This window comes from Hordeum vulgare, chromosome 2H (genome assembly GCF_904849725.1).
Source record: "Hordeum vulgare subsp. vulgare chromosome 2H, MorexV3_pseudomolecules_assembly, whole genome shotgun sequence".
Lineage (NCBI taxonomy): Eukaryota > Viridiplantae > Streptophyta > Magnoliopsida > Poales > Poaceae > Hordeum > Hordeum vulgare.
The window spans coordinates 91,329,111-91,353,888 of record NC_058519.1 but is presented as its reverse complement, the minus strand read 5'-3'; the positions used below and the strand labels follow the sequence as shown (position 1 = coordinate 91,353,888).

At 43.6% G+C, this 24,778-nt stretch overlaps 1 protein-coding gene across 1 annotated transcript; it reads right to left on the bottom strand.

The window, feature by feature from the left end:
* Positions 1-16,764: 16,764 nt before the first annotated feature.
* LOC123425248 (signal peptidase complex-like protein DTM1) lies at positions 16,765-21,037 on the bottom strand. The gene is made up of 2 exons (XM_045108924.1): positions 20,594-21,037; positions 16,765-17,115 (listed from the first exon to the last, which is right to left on the bottom strand). Exons 1-2 carry the CDS (start codon positions 20,845-20,847, stop codon positions 17,028-17,030), a joined length of 342 nt encoding a protein of 113 aa, XP_044964859.1. The 5' UTR covers positions 20,848-21,037; the 3' UTR covers positions 16,765-17,027.
* Between the last annotated feature and the right edge of the window lie 3,741 nt (positions 21,038-24,778).

Genomic DNA, 24,778 nt, shown 5'->3' with positions numbered 1-24,778 from the left:
TAGCAATTGCCGCCTTTTATGATTATGAAATTTGGCAAATGGACGTCAAAACAGCGTTCCTTAACGGGAACCTTAAGGAAGAGTTGTATATGATGCAACCAGAAGGTTTTGTCGACCCTAAGGGTGCTAACAAAGCATGCAAGCTCCAGTGCTCCATCTATGGGCTGGTGCAAGCATCTCGGAGTTGGAACATTCACTTTAATGAGGTGATTAAAGCGTTTGGGTTCATACAGGTTTACGGAGAAGCCTGTCTATACAAGAAAGTGAGTGGGAGCTCTGTAGCGTTCCTCATGCTGTATGTGGATGACATATTATTAATGGGGAATAATATAGAGATGTTGGAGAGCATAAAAGCCTATTTGAACAAGAGTTTTTCAATGAAGGACCTTGGAGAAGTTGCATACATATTAGGCATCAAGATCTATAGAGATAGATCAAGACGCCTCATAGGTCTTTTGCAAAGTACATACCTTGACAAGATATTGAAGAAGTTCAATATGGAAAACTCAAAGAAAGGGTTCTTGCCAGTTTTGCAAGGTATGAGATTGAGTAAGACTCAGTCGCCGACCACGGCAGCAGATAGAGAGAAGATGAGTTATGTCCCCTACGCTTCAGCTGTGGGCTCTCTAATGTATGCCATGCTGTGTACCAGACCTGATATAAACCTTGCCATAAGTTTGGTAGGGAGGTACCAAAGTGATCCCGGTATGGAACACTGGACAGCGGTCAAGAATATCCTTAAGTACCTGAAAAGGACTAAGGAAATGTTTCTCGTTTATGGAGGTGACGAAGAGCTTGTCGTAAAGGGTTACGTCGACGCTAGCTTCGACACAGATCCGGATGACTCTAAGTCACATACCGGATATGTATATGTGTTGAATGGTGGGGCAGTGAGCTGGTGCAGCAGCAAGCAAGAAGTCGTGGCAGCATCTACATGTGAAGCGGAGTACATAGCTGCTTCAGAAGCAGCTCATGAAGGAATTTGGATGGAGGAGCTCATCACCGACCTTGGAGTGGTTCCAAGCGCGTCGGGTCCAATGACACTCTTCTGTGATAACACTGGGGCCATTGCCATAGCCAAGGAGCCCAAGTTTCATCGGAAGACGAAGCACATCAAACGCCGCTACAACTCCATCCAGGACCATGTCCAGAGTGGAGTGATAGATATTTGTAAAGTACACACGGATCTGAATATTGCAGACCCGTTGACTAAACCTCTTCCACGAGCAAAACATGATCAACACCATAATGCTATGGGTGTTCGATACATCACAATGTAACTAGATTATTGACTCTAGTGCAAGTGGGAGACTGTTGGAAATATGCACTAGAGGCAATAATAAAATGGTTATTATCATATTTCCTTGTTCATGATAATCGTCTATTGTTCATGCTATAATTGTATTAACAGGAAACAGTAATACATGTGTGAATAAATAGATCATAATGTGTCCCTAGCAAGCCTCTAGTTGGCTAGCTCGTTAGTCAATAGATGATCATGGTTTCCTGATCATGGGCATTAGATGTCATTGATAACGGGATCACATCATTGGGAGAATGATGTGATGGACAAGACCCAATCCTAAGCATAGCACTAGATCGTATTGTTCGTATGCTAAAGCTTTTCTAATGTAAAGTATCTTTTCCTTCGACCGAGAGATTGTGCAACTCCCGGATACCGTAGGAGTGCTTTGGGTGTATCAAACGTCACAACGTAACTGGGTGACTATAAAGGTGCACTACGGGTACCTCCGAAAGTGTATGTTGGGTTGGTACGAATCGAGATCGGGATTTTTCACTCCGTGTGACGGAGAGGTATCTCTGGGCCCACTCGGTAGAACATCATCATGAGCTCAATGTGACTAAGGAGTTAGTCACACGATGACGTGCTACGGAACGAGTAAAGAGACTTACCGGTAACGAGATTGAACAAGGTATTGGTATACCGATGATCAAATCTCGGGCAAGTTCTATACTGAGAGACAAAGGGAATCGTATACGGGATTGATTGAATCCTTGACATCGTGGTTCATCCGATGAGATCATCGTGGAGCAAGTGGGAGCCACCATGGGTATCCAGACCCCGCTGATGGTTATTGGTCGGAGAGGCGTCTCGGTCATGTCTGCCTGTCTCCCGAACCCGTAGGGTCTACACACTTAAGGTTCGGTGACGCTAGGGTTATAGGGAATTGTTATACGAGGTTACCGAAAGTTGTTCGGAGTCCCGGATGAGATCCCGGACGTCACGAGGAGCTCCGGAAAGGTCCGGAGGTAAAGATTTATATATAGGACGGATGGTTTCGGACACCGGAAGAGTTTCGGGCATCACCGGTAACGTACCGGGACCACCGGAGGTGGCCCCGGGGGTCCACCGAAGGGGGGCAACGACCCCGGGAGGTGAGATGGGACAACTGGGGGTGGGAACCAGCCCCTAGGTGGGCTGGTGCGCCTTCCCACTCAGCCCAATGCGCAGGGGAGAGAAAAGGGGGGGCAAACCCTAAGCCAGGTGGGCCTAAGGCCCACTAGGTGGTGCGCCACCCCCTCCTCCCCCCTCTGGCCGCCGCACCTCCCATCTGGGGGGGGCTGCCGCACCACCTAGGGTGGGAACCCTAGGGGTGGCACCCCCTCTCCCCTCCTCCTATATATAGTGGGCACTTTTGGCCATTGGAGATTAGACTTTTCCCTCTCCCTCGGCGCAGCTCTGCCCTTCTTCCTCCTCCTCTCTGCCGGTGCTTGGCGAAGCCCTGCTGGGAGACCTCGTCTCTCCATCGACACCACATCGTCGTGCTACTGGAGTTCTTCCCCAACCTCTCCCTCCTCCTTGCTGGATCAAGGTGCGGGAGACGTCACCGGGCTGCACGTGTGTTGAACGCGGAGGTGCCGTAGTTCGGCACTAGATCGGAATCGCTGCAAGTACGGCTCCATCAACCGCGTTCTAGCAACGCTTCCGCTTAGCAATCTTCAAAGGTATGAAGATGCTCTTACCCCTCTCTCGTTGCTGGTCTCTCCATAGGAAGATCTGAATATGCGTAGGAAAATTTTGAATTTATGCTACGTTACCCAACAGGTATATCTTTAGATCTTGCAATCGAATCTTTTTGTTTCTTGTTCTTTCGCTAGAAAACTACAAAAAATGGAATTGAGGATGCCTCATTTGCTCCATCTTTTCAATGTCTTTCGTGAGCATGATGGGAAGAAAAATTGTGCTCAAGTGCTGAAAGAAGAATTACATAGAATGCTTGGCATAGAATATGTGAATGATGAGCATGATTGCAATGTTCTTAGCATGAATTCTTTGAATATCCATGATTCTAATGATATGCAAAGCCACAAACTTGGGGATGCTATATTTGATGAAGATGATCTTTTTAGTTCTTCCACTTTGAATGATCAAAATCATTTGGATGAAAGCATGCCCCCTATCTATGATGATTATTGTGAGGATACTTATGCTTTGAAGAAGAGGGATGATAAAGGTTGTCATACTTTCGAAAACCCCTTTGCTAAACCTTGCTTTTTTAATTGTGGACACAATTTGTAGTGCTCAAGTCTTTTACGATACTCCCACTACTATTCTTGAGAATAGATTTCCTTATGTGGAGAGTAGTAAAATTCCTATGCTTGTAGATCATGAAAAAGAAGCCTTAGGTGCTGGTTATATTGTTGAATTAATTCATGATGCTACTGAAAATTACTATGAGAGAGCATCATATGCTTCTACTTATTGCAATAGTACCAAGCTTCCTCTCCATGTGTTGAAATTTTTGAAGCTATGCTTGTTTTGCCTTCCTATGCTAGTTGATTCTTGCTCCAATAAATTGTTTGATCACAAAATCCCTATGCATAGGAAGTGGGTTAGACTTAAATGTGCTAGCCACATGCTCCATGATGCTCTCGTTGTGTTTCAATCCTTACCTTTTATGTGAGCATCATTGAAATCAATGCCTAGCTAAGGGCGTTAAACGATAGCGCTTGTTGGGAGGCAACCCAATGAATTTATTTTTGCTTTTTTCTTTCTGTTTTGCTTTTTCCACACCAACATAATTCTGTTATGATTGTGTTTTTTGTGTTTCTTTTAGTGTTTGTTCCAAGTAAAGCCTTTATGATAGCTTGGCTGATAGTTGTTTAATCATGCTGGAAAAAGACAGAAACTTTCTGCTCACGAAATTATTTTTCATTCTATCCAGGAAGAGCTTTTGAGTTGATTATTTTTTATGCTGATTGATATGCTTTTTTCCAAGGCCGTCATAATGTTTCAGATTTTTTGAGGTACCATAAGTATACGAAGTATACAGATTGCTATAGACTGGTCTGTTTTTGACAGATTCTGTTTTTGTTGAGTTGGTTGCTTGTTTTGATGAAACTATGGTTAGTATCAGGGGGTACTAGCCATGTAAAAGTGAGAATACAGTACCCCATCATCAATATAGATAGAATTCAAGTTTGCTACAGTACCAAAAGAAGTGGTAGTTTGTTTTCTTGTACTAATGTTATCACAAGTTTCTATTTAAGTTTTGTGTTGTGAAGTTTTCATGTTTTGGGTGATGTTCTCATGGACAAAGAGATAAGGAGTGGAAAGAGATCAAGCTTGGGGATGCCCAAGGAATCCCAAGCCAAATTCAAGGACACCAAAAAGCCTAAGCTTGGGGATGCCCCGGGAAGGCATCCCCTCTTTCGTCTTCAATCCATCGGTAACATTACTTGGAACTATATTTTTATTCACCACATGATATGTTTTTTGCTTGGAGCGTCTTGTATCGTAGGAGTCTTTTCTTTTTGTTTGGTCACAATAATCCTTGCTGCACACCTTTTTGAGAGAAAGAGACATGCACTCATCGTGATTTTTCTAGAATGCTCATTGTGCTTCACTTATATCTTTTGAGCTAGATAATTTTGCTCTTGTGCTTCACTTATATTTTTAGAGCACGACGGTGCATGATTTGGTAGTTGGCTTATGCTATGAAAGTAGTCCCAAGTGTGCTAGCTACCCAAAGAGGATGCAAAAACCTCCATCTTCATGTGCATTGAGTAGAAAGAGAAGTTTCGATTCCTCTCAATTAGTTTTGAGACGTGGATTCGGTAGTATTAAGAGTTATTATTAGTAGGGTGTTGTGAATCTAGAAATACTTGTGTTGAAGTTGGTGATTCCCGTAGCATGCACGTATGGTGAACCGCTATGTTAGGAAGTCAGAGCATAATTGATCTATTGATTGTCATCCTTTGTGTCGAGGTCGGGATCGCGCGATGGTTAACACCTACCAACCCTTCCCCTCGGAGTATGAGTTTAGCACTTTGTTTCGATTACTAATAAAAACTTTCGCAACAAGTATGTGAGTTCTTTATGAATAATGTTGAGTCCATGGATTATACGCACTTTCACCCTTCCACCATTGCTAGCTTCTCCAGTACCGCGCAACTCTCGCCGGTGCACAAAACCACCATATGCCTCCCTCAAAACAGCCACCATACCTACCTATTATGGCACTTTCATAGCCATTCCGAGATATATTGCCATGCAACCTTCACCATTCCGTCTCATGACTTGTGCCATCATTGTCATATTGCTTTGCATGATCGTAAGACAGCTAGCATGATGTTTTCATGGCTTGTCCATTTTTTGATGTCATTGTTACGCTAGATCATTGCGCGAGGCATTTCCTATGGAGTCATCATCATTGTGATCTTTGAGTTGTGAGTAAATAAAAGTGTGATGATCATTATTAGAGCATTGTCCCATGTGAGGAAATAAAAAAAAGAGGTCAAAGATCCCAAAAACAAAAAATGAGAAAAGAAAAGAAAAGAAAAAAGAGGCCTAAGAGCCCAAATGAAAAAAAAGAGAAGGGACAATGCTACTATCTTTTTCCACACTTGTGCTTCATAATAAGCACCATGTTCTTCATGATTGAGAGCCTCTCGTTTTGTCACCACCATATACACTAGTGGGAATCTTCATTATATAACTTGGCTTGTATATTCCAATGATGTGCTTCCTCAAAATTGCCCTAGGTCTTCGTGAGCAAGCAAGTTGGATGCACACCCACTAGTTTTACTTTTGAGCTTTCACATAGCCTTTTGATACGCCGAGTCAATGTGACCATCTCCTCCTTTTTGTCTCACAACCACCACCACACTCTATTCCACCTATAGTGCTATATCCATGGCTCGCGCTCATGTATTGCGTGATAGTTATAAAAAGTTTGAGGAAGTAAGAGTGCAAAAACAATTACTTGTCCAATTCCGGGGTTGTGCATGATTTAAATTAGTTGTGTGGGGATGATGGAGCATAGCCAGACTATATGATTTTGTAGGGATAGCTTTCTTTGGCCTTGTTATTTCAAAAGTTTATGATTACCTTGCTAGTTTGCTTGAAGTATTATTGTTTTCATTTTAATAGCAAACTATTGCTTTGACTCTTACGGATCTGAACGTTCATGTCACGTGAGAGAAGTTACAAAGGACAACTATGCTAGGTAGCATGCAACATCAAAAATTCATTCTTTATCACTTCCCTACTCGAGGATGAGCAGGAGTTAAGCTTGGGGATGCTTGATACGTCTCCAACGTATCTATAATTTTTGATGGTTCCATGCTATTATATTGCCTTCTTTGGATGTTTTATATGCATGAATATGCTATTTTATATCTTTTTTGGGACTAACCTATTAACTCAGTGCCAAGTGCCAGTTTCTGTTTTTTCCGTGTTTTTGACCCTTTTTCAGGCGGAGTCCAAATGGAATGAAACTTTGCGATGATTTTTTTGGACCAAAAGAGACCCCCGAAGCTTTGGAAGAAGGCCATAAGAGCCACGAGGGAGTCACAAGACCATGGGGCGCAGCCTACCCCCCTGGTCACGCCGTGCAGGCTTGTGACCTCCTCGTGGGCCCAATTGACGCAATTCCACCGCCATAAATTCCTATAAATTCAGAAACCCCCAAAAAGAAACCTAGATCGGGAGCTCCGCTGCCGCAAGCCTCTGTAGCCACCAAAAACCAATCTGGAGCCGGTTCCGACACCCTGTCGAAGGGGGAATCCATCTCCGGTGGCCATCTTCATCATCCCAGCGATCTCCATGTCGAGGAGGGAGTAGTTCTCCCTCGGGGCTGAGGGTATGTACGAGTAGCTATGTGTTTGATCTCTCTCTCTCTCTCTCGTGTTCTTGAGATGTCTTGATCCTGATGTACCGTGGGCTTTGCTACTATAGTTGGATCTTATGATGTTCTTCCCCCTCTCTCTTCTTGTAATGAATTGAGTTTCCCCTTTGAAGTTATCTTATCGGATTGAGTCTTTGAGAACACTTGATGTATGTCTTGCACGTGTCTATCTGCTGTGATCAACTTGCGGGTTTGTGACAATTGGGAACCTATGCATATGGGTTGGCACACATGGATTCATGTGAGTACTCGATATATGTTTTGGTGATCAACTTGCGGGTTTGTGACATTGGGAACCTATGCATAGGGGTTGGCACACGTTTTGACTCTATGGTAGAAACTTTGGGGCACTCTTTGAAGTTCTATGTGTTGGTTGAATAGATGATTCTAAGATTGTGTGATGCATATCGTATAATCATGCCCATGGATACTTGAGGTGACAATGGAGTATCTGGGTGACATTAGGGTCTTGGTTGATATGTATCTTAAGGTGTTATTCTAGTATGAACTCTATGATGGATCGATCAGAAAGAATAACTTTGTGGTGGTTTTGTACCCGACAATAATCTCTTCGTTTGCTCTCCGCTATTAGTGACTTTGGAGTGACTCTTTGTTGCATGTTGAGGGCTAGTTATATGATCCAATTATGTTATCATTGTTAAGAGAACTTCCACTAGTGAAAGTATGAACCCTAGGCCTTGTTTCCACGCATTGCAATACCGTTCGTGCTCACTTTTGTTACTAGTTACCTTGCTGTTTTTGTAATTTCAGATTACAAAAACCTATATCTACCATCCATATTGTACTTGTTTCACCATCTCTTCGCCGAACTAGTGCACCTATACAACTTACCATTGTATTGGGTGTGTTGGGGACACAAGAGACTCTTTGTTATTTGGTTGCAGGGTTGCTTGAGAGAGACCATCTTCATCCTACGCCTCCCGTGGATTGATAAACCTTAGGTCACCCACTTGAGGGAAAATTGCTAGTATCCTACAAACCTCTGCACTTGGAGGCCCAACAACATCTACAAGGAGAAGGTTGCATAGTAGATATCAGCAAGCATGAGGTCATGAAGCTCAAAAAGGCATTTATCAAAATTAGGCTCGGATGGTTCATTTTGTGAAAGGCAATGCATTTATGGAAAATGATCTCTAGATTTTTTTAGTGAATAGTTGGGATAAGTGTGAGCACACTCAAAATTCTGCAATTGATTAAGCACATTTCTTGGTAGTCCTCTAAAGATTAGATTTATTGTTTTAAGATTACCAAGCATATCAAGTTCTTCATCATGATAAGGATTTAAAGGATCAATGGGAGGCTCATACGGATATTTAACATACTTGTGCAAATGGAATTTATCAAATATATCAAGCATCTCATCTTTCCATTGTCTAAAATATTCCCCATCGAGAATAGGAACTCTACAACTAATATTCCCAAAAACTAGGCACATCCATCTTCCTCCAATGGTGTTTAAATCAAGTTTTTGGATACCTTGCTATGATACCAATTGTGAGATCGATAGACGAGGTGTCTAGAGGAGGGGTGAATAGACTACTTGCATAAATTAAACTCCTAGCCTTTTCCCAATTTAATGGTTGGTAGATTTTAGCGATTCTAACAAGTCTAGTGCACCCTAGCTACACATGCTAGTCAACAAATATGACAGCAGAAAGTAAAGACTTTGCCCATGTAGTAAGGATTAGAGTTTAGGAAGATCAAACACGAAGAAGTTGACACGGCGATTTTTGGCATGGTTCCGATAGGTGTCGCTATCGTACATCCATGTTAGTGGATACTTCAACCCACGATGGGTAACATCTGTGAGAGTCTACGGAGCGATCCACCCACAAGGGGTCCACGAAGAAGCGACCTTGTCTATTCCACTACGGCTTCCGTCCACACAGGACTAGCCTCGCTCACGGTAGATCTTCATGAAGTAGGCGATCTCCTTGACCATACAGACTTCTTGGTTCAACTGCACAACGCAAAGTAGGAGTCTCCCAAGCGACACCTAACCAATCTAGGAGGTACCACCGTCCAAAAGGTAATAGATGTGGTAGAACGATGAACTCCTTGTTCTTGTGCTTCAAAAGATAGTCTCATCAACACTCAATCACTCTCTCTCAGATTTGGTAGGGGTGGGAGAGATTGATCTTGTGCAAAGCAATTTCAGGAGGCTAGAAATCAAGATTCAAATGATTGGAATGGAATCTCTTGATCTCAACACATGAGTAGGTCGCTCTATCTGAGTAAAATGGATCTGGCAAGTGTAAGTGTGTTCTGAGTGCTTCCTCTAGGAGTGAGAGGTAGGTGGAGTGGTATATATAGGCATACCCCAAAATCCAACCGTTACAACATTATTCCCCAACTCGGTGACACCGAAATGAATCTCGATGGTACCAAGTTGCACTAAATGTGGCAACTTTTGAATTCTCGGTGAGACCAATATAGGAATGTCGGTGGTACCGATAGGATGACATGGACTGGTTTCCACAACTTAGTGAGACTGATTTCAAACTCGGAAATTCCGAAACTTGAAATCATCTCAACATAATGTTGGTCACCCAATCTCGGTGGCACCGATAGGAATGTTGGTTGTACCGAGATGGTGCATTTGGCATAGGATATGTCTAAGTGTAAAATCAGTATGGCCGAGTGAAAATAGTTGGTGGCACCGATTTTGCTGGTTTGGGTTCGGAGATAGATGTTTTGTGGGAGAATGGTTGAGTATTTTTGGTGGAAATCTCTAAGCACTTAAGCAACCAATTCATCATAATACCTCATCCCCTTTTAATAGTATTGGATTTCCTATGGACTCAAAGTGATTTCTCACAAACTATAAAATGAAGAGACTTCTTGCTTGAGGCTTGAGACAAGCCTATTCCTTCCTTGCATCAAAGGGGATTCTCCTCACAATCCTTTAGCCAAAGCTCTCTCTAGACTATACCTAGAATATACTAGGTAAAAGTGTTAGTCCAAGAGACAATGTATGTTGTCATGAATTATCAAAACCACCTTGGGAGCATATGTGCTTTCACCTGGATTAGGGAGTACACACAACATCGGCTTGCCATTCATGGGCGGGTCGAGGACCCACAAAAAAATGAAGAATGGGCTGCATGAACTCTTGCCGTCGGCGTGCCCAAGCTGGAATCCTCCAAAGACTTGGCATACACTTCAAGGCGTATTCAAATGATCGACATGTTATTCCTAGTTGTAGCTGACATACTTGTAACCATAGATACCCCCGATACCTATATAATCCTGGGGGTTTACTCCGTAGAGGCAAGGTTTTTTAGAGTAGAAACCCTTGTTGGTTTTAGAATATTGAAGACAAACGTGGTCGAGGTACTAATATGTTTGTGAGAGTTCACATGATAACATACATGGAATTCTGTGGAGATTTGGTTTAACCATCAAAGGCGACCCCTAAAAATGTTCAAAGCAATTGAAGATGGTTGAAGCCAATGGTGGTGCGATACGTCTCCAATGTATCTATAATTTTTTATTTTCCATGCTATTATATTATTATTATTGGATACTTTATATGCACTTATATGCTATTTTATATCATTTTTGGAACTAACCTATTAACCTAGTGCCTAGTGCCAATTGTTGTTTTTTGCTTGTTTTTGGCTTTTCAGGAAACTAGTACCAAACGAATTCCAAATGCCAAGACACATTTGACGATTTTTTTCTCGACAAAACTAAGACCTCAAAGCTTCGGAGGGAGGCCAAAGGCCGCACTAGGTGGTGCCAAGGCAACATGGCATGCCCTAATGCCTTGGGGCCACCCTGGCTCCCTTTACCCTAACTCTGCCTTTATGTATTCTCTAAAATCGGAAAAACGCGAGACATCCACCCGAAATACTTTTTCCGCCGCCACAAGTCTGTGTTATTTTGTGGTCCCTTGGAGCCCTGTCTCACACCCTGTCGGAGGGGGGTCAATCACGGATGTCCTCTACATCAACCTTATTGCTCCCATGATGTTGCGTGAGTAGTCTACCACAGACCTACGGGTCCATAGCTAATACCTAGATGGCTCTCTCTATCTCTATCTCTCTATCTATCTATCTATCTACGATCTCCAATTCAAAGTTCACCGTGATTCATGTGGTGATCTATTCGATGTAATCTTCTTTGTGGTGTGTTTGTTGGGATCCGATGAATTGTGGGTTTATGATCACATTATTCACGAAAATATATTAAGTCTTTGCTGGTTTCTTATATGCATGATTTTTATAGCTTTGTATTTCTCTTCGATCCATCGGTTTGGTTTGGCCAACTAGATTGATTTATCTTCAGTCAGGGTGTGTTCTGATGCGTTCAATCTTGCGGTGCTCAATCCTAGTGACAGAAGGGGACATGCCACGTAATTTTATCGTTGCCATTAAGGATAAAAAGATGGGGTTTATTCGTATTGCTTGAGTTAGTTTGTCTACATCATGTCATTTTGCTCCAAGCATTACCCTGTTTCATACTTAATACTCTAGATGCATGTTGGATAGCGGTCGATGAGTGGATTAATAGTAGTAGATGCACGCAGGAGTCGGTCTACTTGCTTATGGATGTGATGCCTATATATAATCATTGCCATGATAAATATTTTATAACTATGTGCTATTCTATCAATTGCCTACACTAATTTGTTTACCCGCCCTATGCTATCTTCGAGAGAGAAACCTCTAGTGAAAACTATGGGCCCGGTCTACACAAAATATATTACTAAAACCCTAAAAACATTGCTGCCATTTATCTTCTGTTATTTTATTTTATATTTATATTATGTATCTATCACTACTTAATCCTTATAAGTAACGAGTTCAAGGGTCTTGACAACCCTCTTGCCCGTGTTGGGTGCATGTGTTTGATATTTTGTGTGTAGGTACTGATGACGAGAGTTTGCACGGTTCTCCTATTGGTTCGATAACCTTGGTTCTCACCGAGGGAAATTCTTATCTCTACTATTTTTCATCTCCGCACCTCTTCGGGTAAAAACCCAATGCAGTTTAGAAGTAGCATGGTGCGCGAAGATATACACATGAAGCTAATGAAACGTGAAGACGAAATCTTTTGCCAGTTTCGTTTCTTCGTTCCTGGGTCATAGGAACCACCATACTGTTAAGTGGGGTCTAAATGATCTAAGTCAGAAGATGACGTGATGCTCAACCCAAACACCTATGTCTTCGAGTGAATACAATGAGAGGAAATCTCTTACAGAGTTGGTTGAGTCATCATTGCTTGTAGTCCAAGTAATGTTGTCGTGTGAGTCACTGAAATCTGACTGTCGCGACATGCGTCGGCTGGCCATTGACCCAGGGTCATTTCGCTCATATCATGTCGGGTTGCATGTTGGATATAAATAGCCCACCCCCTCCATGATAAGTTGGCGGGTGCTTAGAGTTATTATACAGTTGTTGTCGTTTTGGAGCAACCCACCTTGAATACGTTGAGAGAGAGCTATCCTGCGAGCATAAACCGAAACACCTAGAGCCAGAGTGTATGAGCATCATCGAAGCCATTCTGTTATGAGCGAACCAAATACTTATTACACTTGAAGGCTGTGATCTTCCAAACGGTTATTCGTCGTGGTCGACAGCATCTAAGAGTCATTGTGGATTGTCGGGTGACCGAGTTTGTGAAGGTTTCAGAAGTATACCTTGAAGACTTACCAAAGTGATTGGTTGAGGTCTAAGTGACCTTGGCTCAAGGGGAATAAGGTGAAGACGAGGTCTTGAGAGTTAAATCTCATGCTCCCCAACCAGACGTACAATTGTCACAACAACTCAAACTGGTCCAACAAATCTCGTGTCTTCTTCAAGCAACTAGTTTTATCTTTCTACTCCTTTACATACTATTTAGTATTGTGGGTCCATTGCTTGCCCGTTCTTGTGTGAAGACATTCATCTGATTTGCATTTGTCTTCGTACTATTTAAGTTTATCTTCGATTCACTTATGTTTGCATGATTACTATGTCATACTTGCATGAATGTCTTAATCTCATTGCATGCATTGCCTAGTTCCTTGACTGTTATCCCTAACGCATGCTAAGTCATTTTGGCTCACTTCGAAGACATTTACTGTTTCGAAGCTTTTCATAAAAATCACCTATTCACCCCCCTCTAGTTGATAACTAGCACTTTCACATACGATCTCGAGGTAGATCATCCTATACTTTGTACTCCATCTATAATCAATACAATACAAGCATGACGTAGGGTTTTACCTCTTCGAGAGGGCCCGAGCCTGGGTAAATATTATGCCCCCATTACTTCTTGTTAACATCATGTCAAGATCACCAACTCGGGACTCCCTACCCGAGGTCTGCCGGTTTTAGCACCGACACCCAGCTAAAAACGCAAGGTCATCGCGATAATCCATGGTGTATTCCAGGTTCCATCTAATGACTCGACCTGGAGCAAAAGTTTCGATATGGCCGAGGTGGCTAGTCGAATCCACATGAAGGAGGATTCTTCTGAACGCAAAAAACTGACCTAGAAAGCAAGTCAAGCCATAGCCGATGTTGTTGTTGATGTGGAGGCGAGCCATCTAGCCGCTTAGACTACGCAGAGGGACATGCATGAGCCCCTAATGTCAGAGGTAAATTCAGCGGATCTCCGATAGGGGGTCTCGATCTGGTAACCTTGGATAGCTGGTAACAAAGAATGGGACACTAATGTTTACCCAGGTTCACGCCCTCCCGAAAAGGTAAAATGTTACGTCATGATTTGCTTGTATTGACTATGGATGGGATACAAAGTACATGTGATCTACCACAAGATTGCACGTGACTGAATATGTCCTCTACGACCTTGGGACCTCAGTTTATATAGATATTAAGAGTGCCTAGGGTTACACATAAGTCAGTTGCATCTAGAGGCAAACGTTTCACGGACTACCTCTATGCCTTGGAGTATGCGCCAAGCCTTCTGGTCATTCCTTCTTGATGTTTTTGGACCAGACGAACGAGGCACACACGTAGACTGGCTTAGGGAGGGTCCTCAGCCCAACCCAAAGGTCTTCCTTGTATATGTCATGGGTCGCCCGATGTGGCCTAGGACGAAAGCGATGTGGGGTCCACAGCCTGCCCGAGCAGGCTAAAAGTCAACGCGGTGAGAGGCTCCTTAGTCGAGACACCTTCACACTAAACCTGGGCATACCTCGGATCGGGCTTGAAAAAGCCCAAACTGAAAACCCTAAGCCCAAGCCCGGCCCGGCCAAAAAATTGAATATTCACGCTCGAGCCTGGCCCGAATGGACTAAAAAGATGAATTTAGGGCGAGGCCGGGCCGGGCCTCCGTGTAAAATGGCTAGTTTTTTCAAGCCCGAGCCCGACCCAAAACACATACTAGGCCTACTTTTCAAGCCCAAGCCTGGCCCGAACATAAAGTCTGGCCTGGCCCGGCCCGGGTTTTTCAGGTCGGGCTGCCCATGCTCAGGTTTACTTTACACTGTGAGTTGGACCCCACGTTCTCACAACTCATGTGCTTTTCCCTTTAGGTCCGACTGGTCCACTCCTTCACTCTGGATTTATTTTTTGAAAGATCCGGAGTTATCAGCTTCATTGATTTAGGAGAAAGCAAGCGGGAAAACAGTGTTGATCAAGCGATCATGGTTACAAGAGGTGGACCGAAGACTAAAAATCTCTCCCTAATAATAAAGCGTCTAAGGCATCTATCGTCCGTCGTGGCTATTTTGCAGAAAAGCCCCTGATGTTTGCTGAAATCAACCCGTAGTCCTGTTTTAAGTCAGAAAAACGAATCTTTTTTTGAATGTTTCAGGTAATCAACCCGCAGTCCGGATTTAAGTCAGAAAACGAATTGTTTTTTGCTTTTCTCAAAAAACCCCCTGATGTTTCAGGTAATTAACCCGCCCTCCGTTTTTAAGTCAGTCGAAACGTTTTTTTGTTTTAACAAAAAAAAACCTGACTTTTCAGTTAATCAATCCACATTTTATCTAAAACAAAAATATTCATATCTTTTAAACCGTAACTCCGATTTTAACATGTTATATATGAAATTTGATTAAAATTATGTAGAATCTAAATAGGATGTTATTTTTAGTTGTTAAATACTTCTTAAATATTATTTTTGGTGCAAACTTAATCTATAGTGCACAATCCTTTTTTCTCTCTTTCCGGCGACGATACGAATTGCAACAAACATCCATTAAATTAAAACCAAATTGAGAGGAAAGAAAACCATCGTTAACCACACATACACACCTTTGGAAAACCTCATGGGGAGAAACAACATATTTCTCATCTTATTCCGAGTGATTGTACATTCAAACGCGTTTTCGTTGTATGAGCACTAAGGTCATCGTCGGCAACACAAATGTGATGTCATGTGAAAATATATTACGTTCAGAGTGTGTGTTATTTTCTCTTCCGTTGCAACGCACGGGCTCTTTTGCTAGTTAAAAATAAAGCACACCGGCAACTATCTCACTACTTCAGTCTGGATTTGATGGACAGAATTAAATGACCGGCTTCCATATTCATATTTATAGACGCGTCCGATTTACGGGATGCTGTTGGAGATGCCCCGACATAACCTGGACATGCATGTTGGTGATGCGGTGAGAGTATCATGTGGTAGACATGTTTTGTTGAAATAAGTTCATAGGGTGGGTAAAATGCATAACCTTAGTGGAGTCCGTGATAATGGATACGGGTGGTCAATGTCAATGATAAACCAACTTGAGAACTCTAAGTTAACTTGACACAAGGACTTGTGCCGAATTGCCGATCACGGATGTGATCAAGAAATGATAAGTGGTACAACTATTCATGTTGACTTCCAGAAAAATTAAAATCGATGCTTTAAAAATACTATTTTAAAAGCCTTTTAGAATATTACTTTTTGTCACCGACTTCTACGAATGTCATTACATGATGAATTTGTGCGTCCACTCAACAATTTGTCAAAGTTTCTACAATGTAAGTTTCAGAAAAAAAAATCCTTTTTACTTAAAATCACGAGCTCATTTGAGCTGACGAGCAAAAATACTTTTTGCTCTCCATGTCGACACAGTGACTAGTGACCGGTACCGGCCCTTTCTGACCTTCTGTCCTATCCTGCCCAACGTGATGCATTACTACGTAGTTGATTTTCTTCTGCTAGCCATTCATTGGGTCGGAAATGTCTTTCTGTTTTTCTCCGGTTGTCCCACCCCAACAAGAAATTTCCAGCGGCTCCTCGGTCAACAGTCGCGCGCGTGTTTCGTGCGCCAGAGACATCACTCCAATGCCAAACGCAGTCGCCTGAACCCGACAGAGTGAACCGTTGCTGGACGGAAACCACCGCTCCCCTCGCCGTCGTCACCGTCTTCTACGCTCCCTGCCCACGCCACCCACGCCGCGGGTCGAGCCGTTGGAGTCCCGGGCCCGTGCAGGCGTCAGCCGGCAAGTTTCGTGCATCCCCGTTGTGCCGGAGCGAGCAAACATACAGGCCGAACACGGATCCACGCAGAAAGGGCCACGGTCACGCGAAAAATGCAAATCATTCACCCAAGACACAACACCGGCATGCTCCTATCTCGACGACCGCAACAACACCAACAAATCATCGACGACACGTATATACAGCAGGAAGAAAAACGAAGTAAAAAAAATACTCCTTTTGATCTAAGAATGACATTTGCACATTACAAAAACTCATTTAGCTACAGACATGAGCTTGCGGCCGGGTGTTCCTTTCCCCCACCGGGCGTTTTCGTGTTGGCAGCGTATAAACCCATTAGCTACAGACGTGAAACTGTCTGACCATGAAGCAAGGCAAAGCAATCTGATCGATGTGATGGTACTACTCTCCCAAAATCTTTCCTTTCATGAGAGAGACAGAGGAGGTGATCCTGGACCTGTCTCGTCAGTGAGATACGTACGTCCACCACTTGTAAAGTCCGAACCCGTAGATCGTCGTGAGCACGGCCATCCGAAGTGGATACGGCTTAAATCTGCAGGAAACAAGGAAAAACAGAAACAGATCAGTTTTTCAGATGCAGCTAGTTTGTTTACGGTACGGTAGTATTTATGTTTTTCCAGGGGAAGAACAAAGAAGTATTTAACATTGCATAACTACACATTCGGCTATATTTCTTAATACAATACCAGGAAATTTTCCTTTCCATAATGTACAATGAAACTGTGAGACCTAGTGGTTTGTAGTTGTGATTCCAAAAGAGAGAGAGAGAGAGAGAGAGAGAGGAGATGTGATATGGTAACCTGCTAACCAACACGATATGTCCAATTTCAATAGGTGGCACAGAGTTAGTTCCTACTCCTTATTTATTATCTAAGCAGCTCACTGACTAGAAATTCTCAGCTATCAGTCGGTGACCTGTGGAATCATGAAACCTACTTGCATGGAGGTTACGCCAAATAGTTGGAAGCAGCCGTGCAAAACCTCAACAATAAGGGGATAAAGTAAAGGCTATCACATATTCTCCTCTAAAACAGTTGCAGGGCAGAAAGATAAGAGACAAATTTTCACTAGCAAAACCACAACACAATAAATCTTGACAGGCTATCACATATTTTGGCAAGCATCGATTGAGACACTATGAGTATCAGGTCCTCTGCTATATGGATACACCTCTTATTGGTTCAGCTGAAATAAAAAATTGGAAAGAAAATGACTGCAAGTACAATCTGTTAAACCAAGGGTTGTTTACTGCAAGTGCTATTCGCCCATGTGCTTCTTCTCAACAACATGATACTACGTAGAAATATTTTGGCTTCTGGATTCTTCCACTGTTAGAAAATGGTTTCTCGTTGGCATTAAAGGTTTAGGCAGGTTTGATCATTCGCTTAGTGCTTACCAACTAGGAACCACTACCAACTTATGTTAACAACTACATAATGGTGACTCATTTTGTTAAGTAGCTTTTCAGATGCTGACAACAGGATTGATACATCAAAGCAGAACAGGTCCAGCGACTATAGTCAGGGTCGGAACTAAAACACCCACAATGAGAATCCTTTGGATACTGACACATCGCATAAACCATATTCCCTTATTTCACCTTGGATACCGACACTAAAATGTTGTAATGACATGCATGTTTGAATGACCTAAACTAAGCTATCCACCAGCAATCCAGTGAATTTGTGCATGTACCCATTCAGAAAAAAGCTCTTATTACAGAAAAACAGTATGTGGCAAGAAATGAGTCATCTTGGATCGTCACTTTTCGTCAGACTAATTCAAGTTGCAGTTGGTGCTACTTTATACTACTGGCTAAATTAGGACTTCTGTCATCTTGCCATCCCTTTACTCAGGGCTCAGCAGTATCACCACAGTACTCACATGCTATTTGGTATTTCATTTGTGAAAAGGAAAGTTTATCAAGGAAAATAGAATGGGACAACTCTAGATAAAGTACAACAAAATAAACCTCTGTATAACAATTTAAAAAAAAACTGATTTCTTCCACCTTTGTACTGTACAATACACTGAGGATCGAATCTATTTGAAGCTAGCTATTTGTAACATAGTGCAGGTTGAACGACATTTTATTTATAATTTGTGTGCCATTTTGGACCATATTTTGCACATATTTATACCACATTTCAGCACTTCAAGTTGTTCTGACATGATGGCCCCACTTGTACGGATGACATGATATTTACTGCTTAACACATCGCAGGCTGACTAGGACGTGCATTTTGCAAATATATGCTTGAAGTGGCACACGCTGACCGGGAATCCACTTCCGAAGCAGGCCATCAACTTGCATCTCTAACTTGTTTTCAGCCACCGTCCGTCGATCTCAGTTTCACTCCCCGCAAGATTCTATTGCGCCCACAGCCGCTCTCTGCTAATCCTAAACCTAGTTTTGCCACGTCATCAGCTGGCATCTACCACGTCAGACACGTATTTGCAGAATACATGTCCACGTTGGCCTGCAATGTGTAAAGTAAAGAGTGCCACATCACAACGGCGAGAAGCAGAGGGTGGGAGTTAGCGAGTAATTGCCTAGGCCCTAGGGTATATGTGGTGGTGTTGTACTGTTTTTCCCCTCCAATCTTAATGAATCAACACGCAAAGCTCATGCGTGTTCCGGAAAAGATAAAAGGACGAGTGGGGCCATCGTTTCGGAACTTTTTCAAATGTTAAAATGCAATTCAAAGTGAGATCATGTGTCAAAGCTGCAAAAGAATGATTCAACCTGTCGCCATATCACAAATACTCCCTCCGTCACAGTTTAGAAGGCATGCACGTGTACCTAGATCGTCAATTTGGCTTATATAAAATATATTGTTTAACATAAAAATTATATCATTAAAAATAGAACATCTATAGTTTCTAGTGATATATTTTTTGTTATATATGCCTCTCATTAAGTTGGTCAAATTGACAACCTAGGTATATGTGCCGGACTTGTAAACTGAGACGGAGGGAGTAGCTAGTTCAAACTAGAATTCACACACACAATGACAAAGTAATTGCCAAACAGGTACACATTTAAAGGACACACGCATCATCCTGAAAGGTGATACCCCCGTTCATAAATCTGATCCAGCACCGGAAGCATCAACAACCCAATTGTTGTGCTAAGAACCAAGGTGGCAAGGACCATCTCATACTTCCTCGGTCCATTACACAATTTTGGACCTCTAGACCATGCAAAGACACAACCAAACCAACCCCCAGCTGCCGTGCAGAACAAAGTCATAGGCCAGTGAGCCTTTCCCTCAGTAAAGCAGCAGGACCACCCAACAGCAACCCTATAATTTCGCAATTAAATTTAGTTAAGAGTTAAGACCGGGCATCCCCATCGAAAATGGTGTTGATGTTGGATGTTCTTCTTTCTAGATGCAATGCAGACATTGGGATGTGGAGAATATACACACAAGGTATACTCTGCACCCATCAATTGCTGTGAGTTTTGGATCGATTGAACTTGTAATTTCAAACTATAGAGAGACCAAAAGGACACTCGATCTCCGGTTCTTTCGAACACACCCAGATGAAGAACACATCAAACCACGCCTGTAGGATAACAGAGGGCTAATCTGTTCACCAATTTCTGGTCGAATCCGAGGCCATGCGACACTAGTAGAGCTCCAAAGAAAGGAGTAATCTCTCAGACTTCCTGGGAGGGGATACCAAAACCACAAGCAACGTGGCAAAAGTTGAGCCATAAAAAGCGCGTAAGACATGTCGTTCTTCTACCGTGCGTCCCAAACCCAATTGCGCCGCCAGGCCGCCACGAACTAACGAAACCGGCGCAAATTTCTACCACAAAATTCGGAACAGCCGAAAAACCGTATCCAAAAACAGGCGACGTCTGCCCCTCAGCTACCCACAAATAAAGCAAAAATCGCATCAAGAGCGTCAAATCGCGGGGATCTCCGGCGCTGGACGATTCGCCTCCGGTTCTCGGACGGATAGATCATGGGACGGGGCAGGGTGGGATGGGGAAAGCTCACCTCCAAATGTCGTGCTCGCGTTCGGCGGCGGCGGCGGCGGCCGTGCGGCGGGAGGCGGGCATGGGGGTGAGCCACTGGGAGAAGTCGCGGTCGAAGAACTCCCAGTCCGGGAGCAGCACGCCGGCGATGGCCAGGATGCCGAAGACGTACGTGGCGAGCGCCTTCCGCACGGACGCCGTGGCCACCCCGGTCACCACCACGGCCGCCGCCAGCGTCACGAGGCTCCGCCGCAGCAGCTCGTCCCTCCCCAACATGCTTCCGGCGCCCGCCAGCAGCCCCCTCCCGCCTCGGAACCTTCGCGAAGCTACTGCCCCCTCCTCCGCGGCACGAGAAGCGCGTGTGCCTCCGCCGCGCGCTACCTCGACTCGACTCCTGCGTAGTAGTACAATTTGCTTCGGCTCCGCTGCTGCTCTCCTTGCTCTGTGCGCGGTGTGGGCTAGCGACAGGAACTTAGGCCGTCTTTATGGCGCGGGTTTACTGGCCCGTTGGGCTGACATGCGGGCCCGGCTCGCCTGATCAGCCAGCCGGATGCAACTGCTCATCAGGAGTAAAAGCGGAGCGGCACGGCTGCCGGAAATGCTACAATACCACCTTTCCAATCTCTGAATATTCAAATAGCTTGGAGGAGTAATTATTCTCAGCTCTGACTTTTGTGAATTCTAGATCAACAACTGCCACCTACTCACGTGTTTTGCGCAACTAAATGCCCACCGGGTATTGTAGTAAAATGGATATTTTTGACCGTGCTCGAGGTACACCCGCCCATGGACAAAGAATTCTTAAAACATACTCCCTCTCTTTCGGTTTAAAGGCTCAATTCAAAATTTTCAGATTTTTACTATTCAAAAGTGAAAATAACATAGGTAATAATATATATGTCATCTAAGCAAAAAGTATGATGTGACAGGTAATTAATGAAAAGAGAGAAAAATTGAGTAACATATTACCTCCGTCACAGTTTAGAAGTCATGGTTGAATTTACGTGTATTTTCACAATAGATAAGGTTTAGGACGCGTTGCATTTACTCCTAATAGCTAATTAGTACTCCCTCCGTCCCAAAATTCTTGTCTTTGGTTTATTTAGAAATGAATGTATCTAAATACTAAAACATGACTAGATACATTCATAACTAGATAAATCTAAGACAATAATTTTGAGACGGAGGGAGTACTACATTGTATTACTTTTATATACATGTCTAGTGTGAATGATATTTTTCAGTCCATTGCATTTACTCCTAATAGCTAATGAGTACTACTCCCTCCGTTCCTAAATATAAGACCTTTTAGAGACTACACTATGGACTACATACGAATGTATATAGACATATTTTTAGAGTATAGGTTCACTCATTTTGTTCCGTATGTAGTCCGTAGTAGAATTTCTAAAAGGTCTTATATTTAGGAACGGGGGAGTACTTTTATATGCATGCCTAGTGTGAATGCTATTTTTCAGTCCATCTCATAGTCAATCAATAACCACCTACGTTCGAGAGAATTTCCAAGCACGTCTTCTAAACCGTGACGAAGGAAGTAGCTAGTTACTCATAATATGAGTAACATCACACATACCAAGAAAAGATGAGTCTATAAGCTAATAAATGAAACTCTTAATATTACTACTCCCACCGTCACAGTTTAGAAGGCACGGTTAAATTTACGTCCATTTCCACAATAGACAAGGTTTAGGGCGCATTGCATTTACTTCTAGCAGCTAATTAATATTCCGTTGTACTGCTTTTATATGCATGTGTAGTATGAATGCTATTTTTAGGCCATCTCATAGCCAATCAATAACCACCTAGGTTTGAGAGAATTTTCAACCACGTCTTATAAACCGTGACGGAGAAAGTACTCTTATGTTACTATCCACTGTGTGATGTTACTCACACTAGGCATGGTATGTGTTATTACCTAGTAACATATGCATGTTACTATTCTATATTACTTCTCATTGTGGATAATCTTATGCTCATTTTAAGTAAATGAGTTAAAGTGCTTTGAGTCTCGCGTCATATTTAATTCACGGAGATTAAAAAAAGAAAATTAGTGGCTATGCATACATCTTTTTCTGCATCCATCATGTAAATCCAACAAAAAAGAGGGTGCTACATTTATTGCTTCAAAATCGAATTTGTGAGAAATATTTCATTGGTTAGTTAAAACTAGTGTCATCCACTCACAATCCATTGATTGATGAGATTTCAGTTTTGCATCTACGAATGGGTTCCTCAAACCACCATACGCGGATACGCCCGACGGATGGTGTGGTCATTGAAATGGTCAAAAATACAAACAAACTCCTCATGCTGGCGTTATACGCCCGAGCTTACCGGCACCCCTCATATCTAGACCAAATTTAGGACGGATATGAAAAGGTCCGGGTGCATCTGCCACATCCGATAACAACACGGTCCCACACAAAAACACTCAAAAAACCATCAATTTGGGCTGTAGATGGATGGACGCATTCATGCCACCGAGTGACGCCACTCCGGCTCGCCGTCCAAGGGTCAAAGTTCGGCTATTAAGTTGGACGGTGACCCCTGTCCTAATTGCATCCATTTCCCTCCCTCACCGTGCCGCCATCACATGGAATTTCTTTGATTCAAAGGAGCTCTAAGGTGTTTTTCGTATTCGTGTCGCAGATGTGTGTAGATGTCTCTTTTAAGGCTCGGTTGTGGCATTTATCTATTAACATGTGTGTAAAAATAAATTGGGTTTATGGGAGCTGCGCAATGACATCCGAGTAAGTAGTCTAGTAAGTACTTACTTTTCTTCTGTAACCCACTGGGTGTTGTCTGCTGTTTGCAATGGGTTCACTCCGAGTGAACCCAATGGGTGTAGTCCCCGAGACTTCTGTCGAGTGCTGGCCCCGACAGTTGTCTTTATACATTTGGTCTTTATTTTAGTTGTGTCCGTAGACAATATTTCCGAGTGCGAGCACTTATTGCAGTCGGAGCGCTCTTGCGGTAAGAGTCTCCGAGAGTAAGTTGCACGCAGGTGGAGTAGTGTTAGCCCCTGAGGCGTAGGTGAAAACATGCATCTCAATAGGGCGGGCCTGCTTGAGGTGCATGCCAGTGGGGTCACTCTTAGTGAACCCACTGGGTGTAGTCCCCGAGACCGCTGTCGACTGCTTGCGTCGGCAGGGGTCTGAAGAACTTATACTGTGTATTGAGAAACTTGCTGACTACCCTTTGTTTCGTGGTGCAGAAAACTTGTGAAATGAGAACTGCTTATGAAGCCTTGAGGGCGGAGAGGAACCAGTATGCTGGTGAACTGGAAGCTGCAATGCTCGCCATGGCCGGCATGAAGGACGCGCTGGAAGTTCGAGAGAAGTCCTTGGAGGAGGCGCTGGAGGCAAACAGGGTGTTGGTGGCGGAGGTGGAGAGACTGAAGAAACAGAGGACTGAACTGCACAATCAAATGGTTGTTCGGAACAAACGATGGACAGCTCAGGAGAAGTATGTCAACGACTGGGCTGTCCAGATGATGACTCGTCTGGCAGGTAAGTCTTATGCTTTGTCGAGTGGTTGTACCGTGTGACGAACACTCGGTTTTTACTGTCTGTTTGCTCGTTTGGTGCAGATTTTTGTGGTGACGCCGAAGCTGAAGCGGCGGCTGTAGAGCGGTCCATGAAGGACAATATGCCACTCGGCGAGGACGCCAACCGGGATCTGCTCCGGGCGCATATCCGTGTAGGCAAAGTGGGTCCTTTCGTCAGCCGACTGAGAGAAGTCATCGGCCGCATTGAGAAGGAGCTTTGGCCGGAAGACGAGTCGCGGCAGGAGATGGAGACTCTGTTGGGGCGACTGGAGGAGATTCCGGACCGAGTGCAATCCTGGAAGAAATCGGCAGCGCGTTGCGGTGCTGACGTTGCGCTGTCCTTGGTCCGAGTCCATTGCAAGGAGGTGCGGGAAGATAAGCTGAAAGCATTGAAGGTCGCCAACACGAAGAAGCTTCAATTCGAAGACTTCATGGAGACGTTCCTTGAGACTGCCACCCGCATCGCTGATGGAATCGACTTGGACACTTTTGTGGAGCCCTCTAGTCCTGATGCCGGCCCACCTAACGCGTGATCAAACTTTATCCTCGGTATGCCGAGTGTTTACCTGTAAGATACTGTGGCCACTTCTGTTGGCCGTCATACTTTTAGATCGGTGCGGGTAATCTTGATCCGCACTG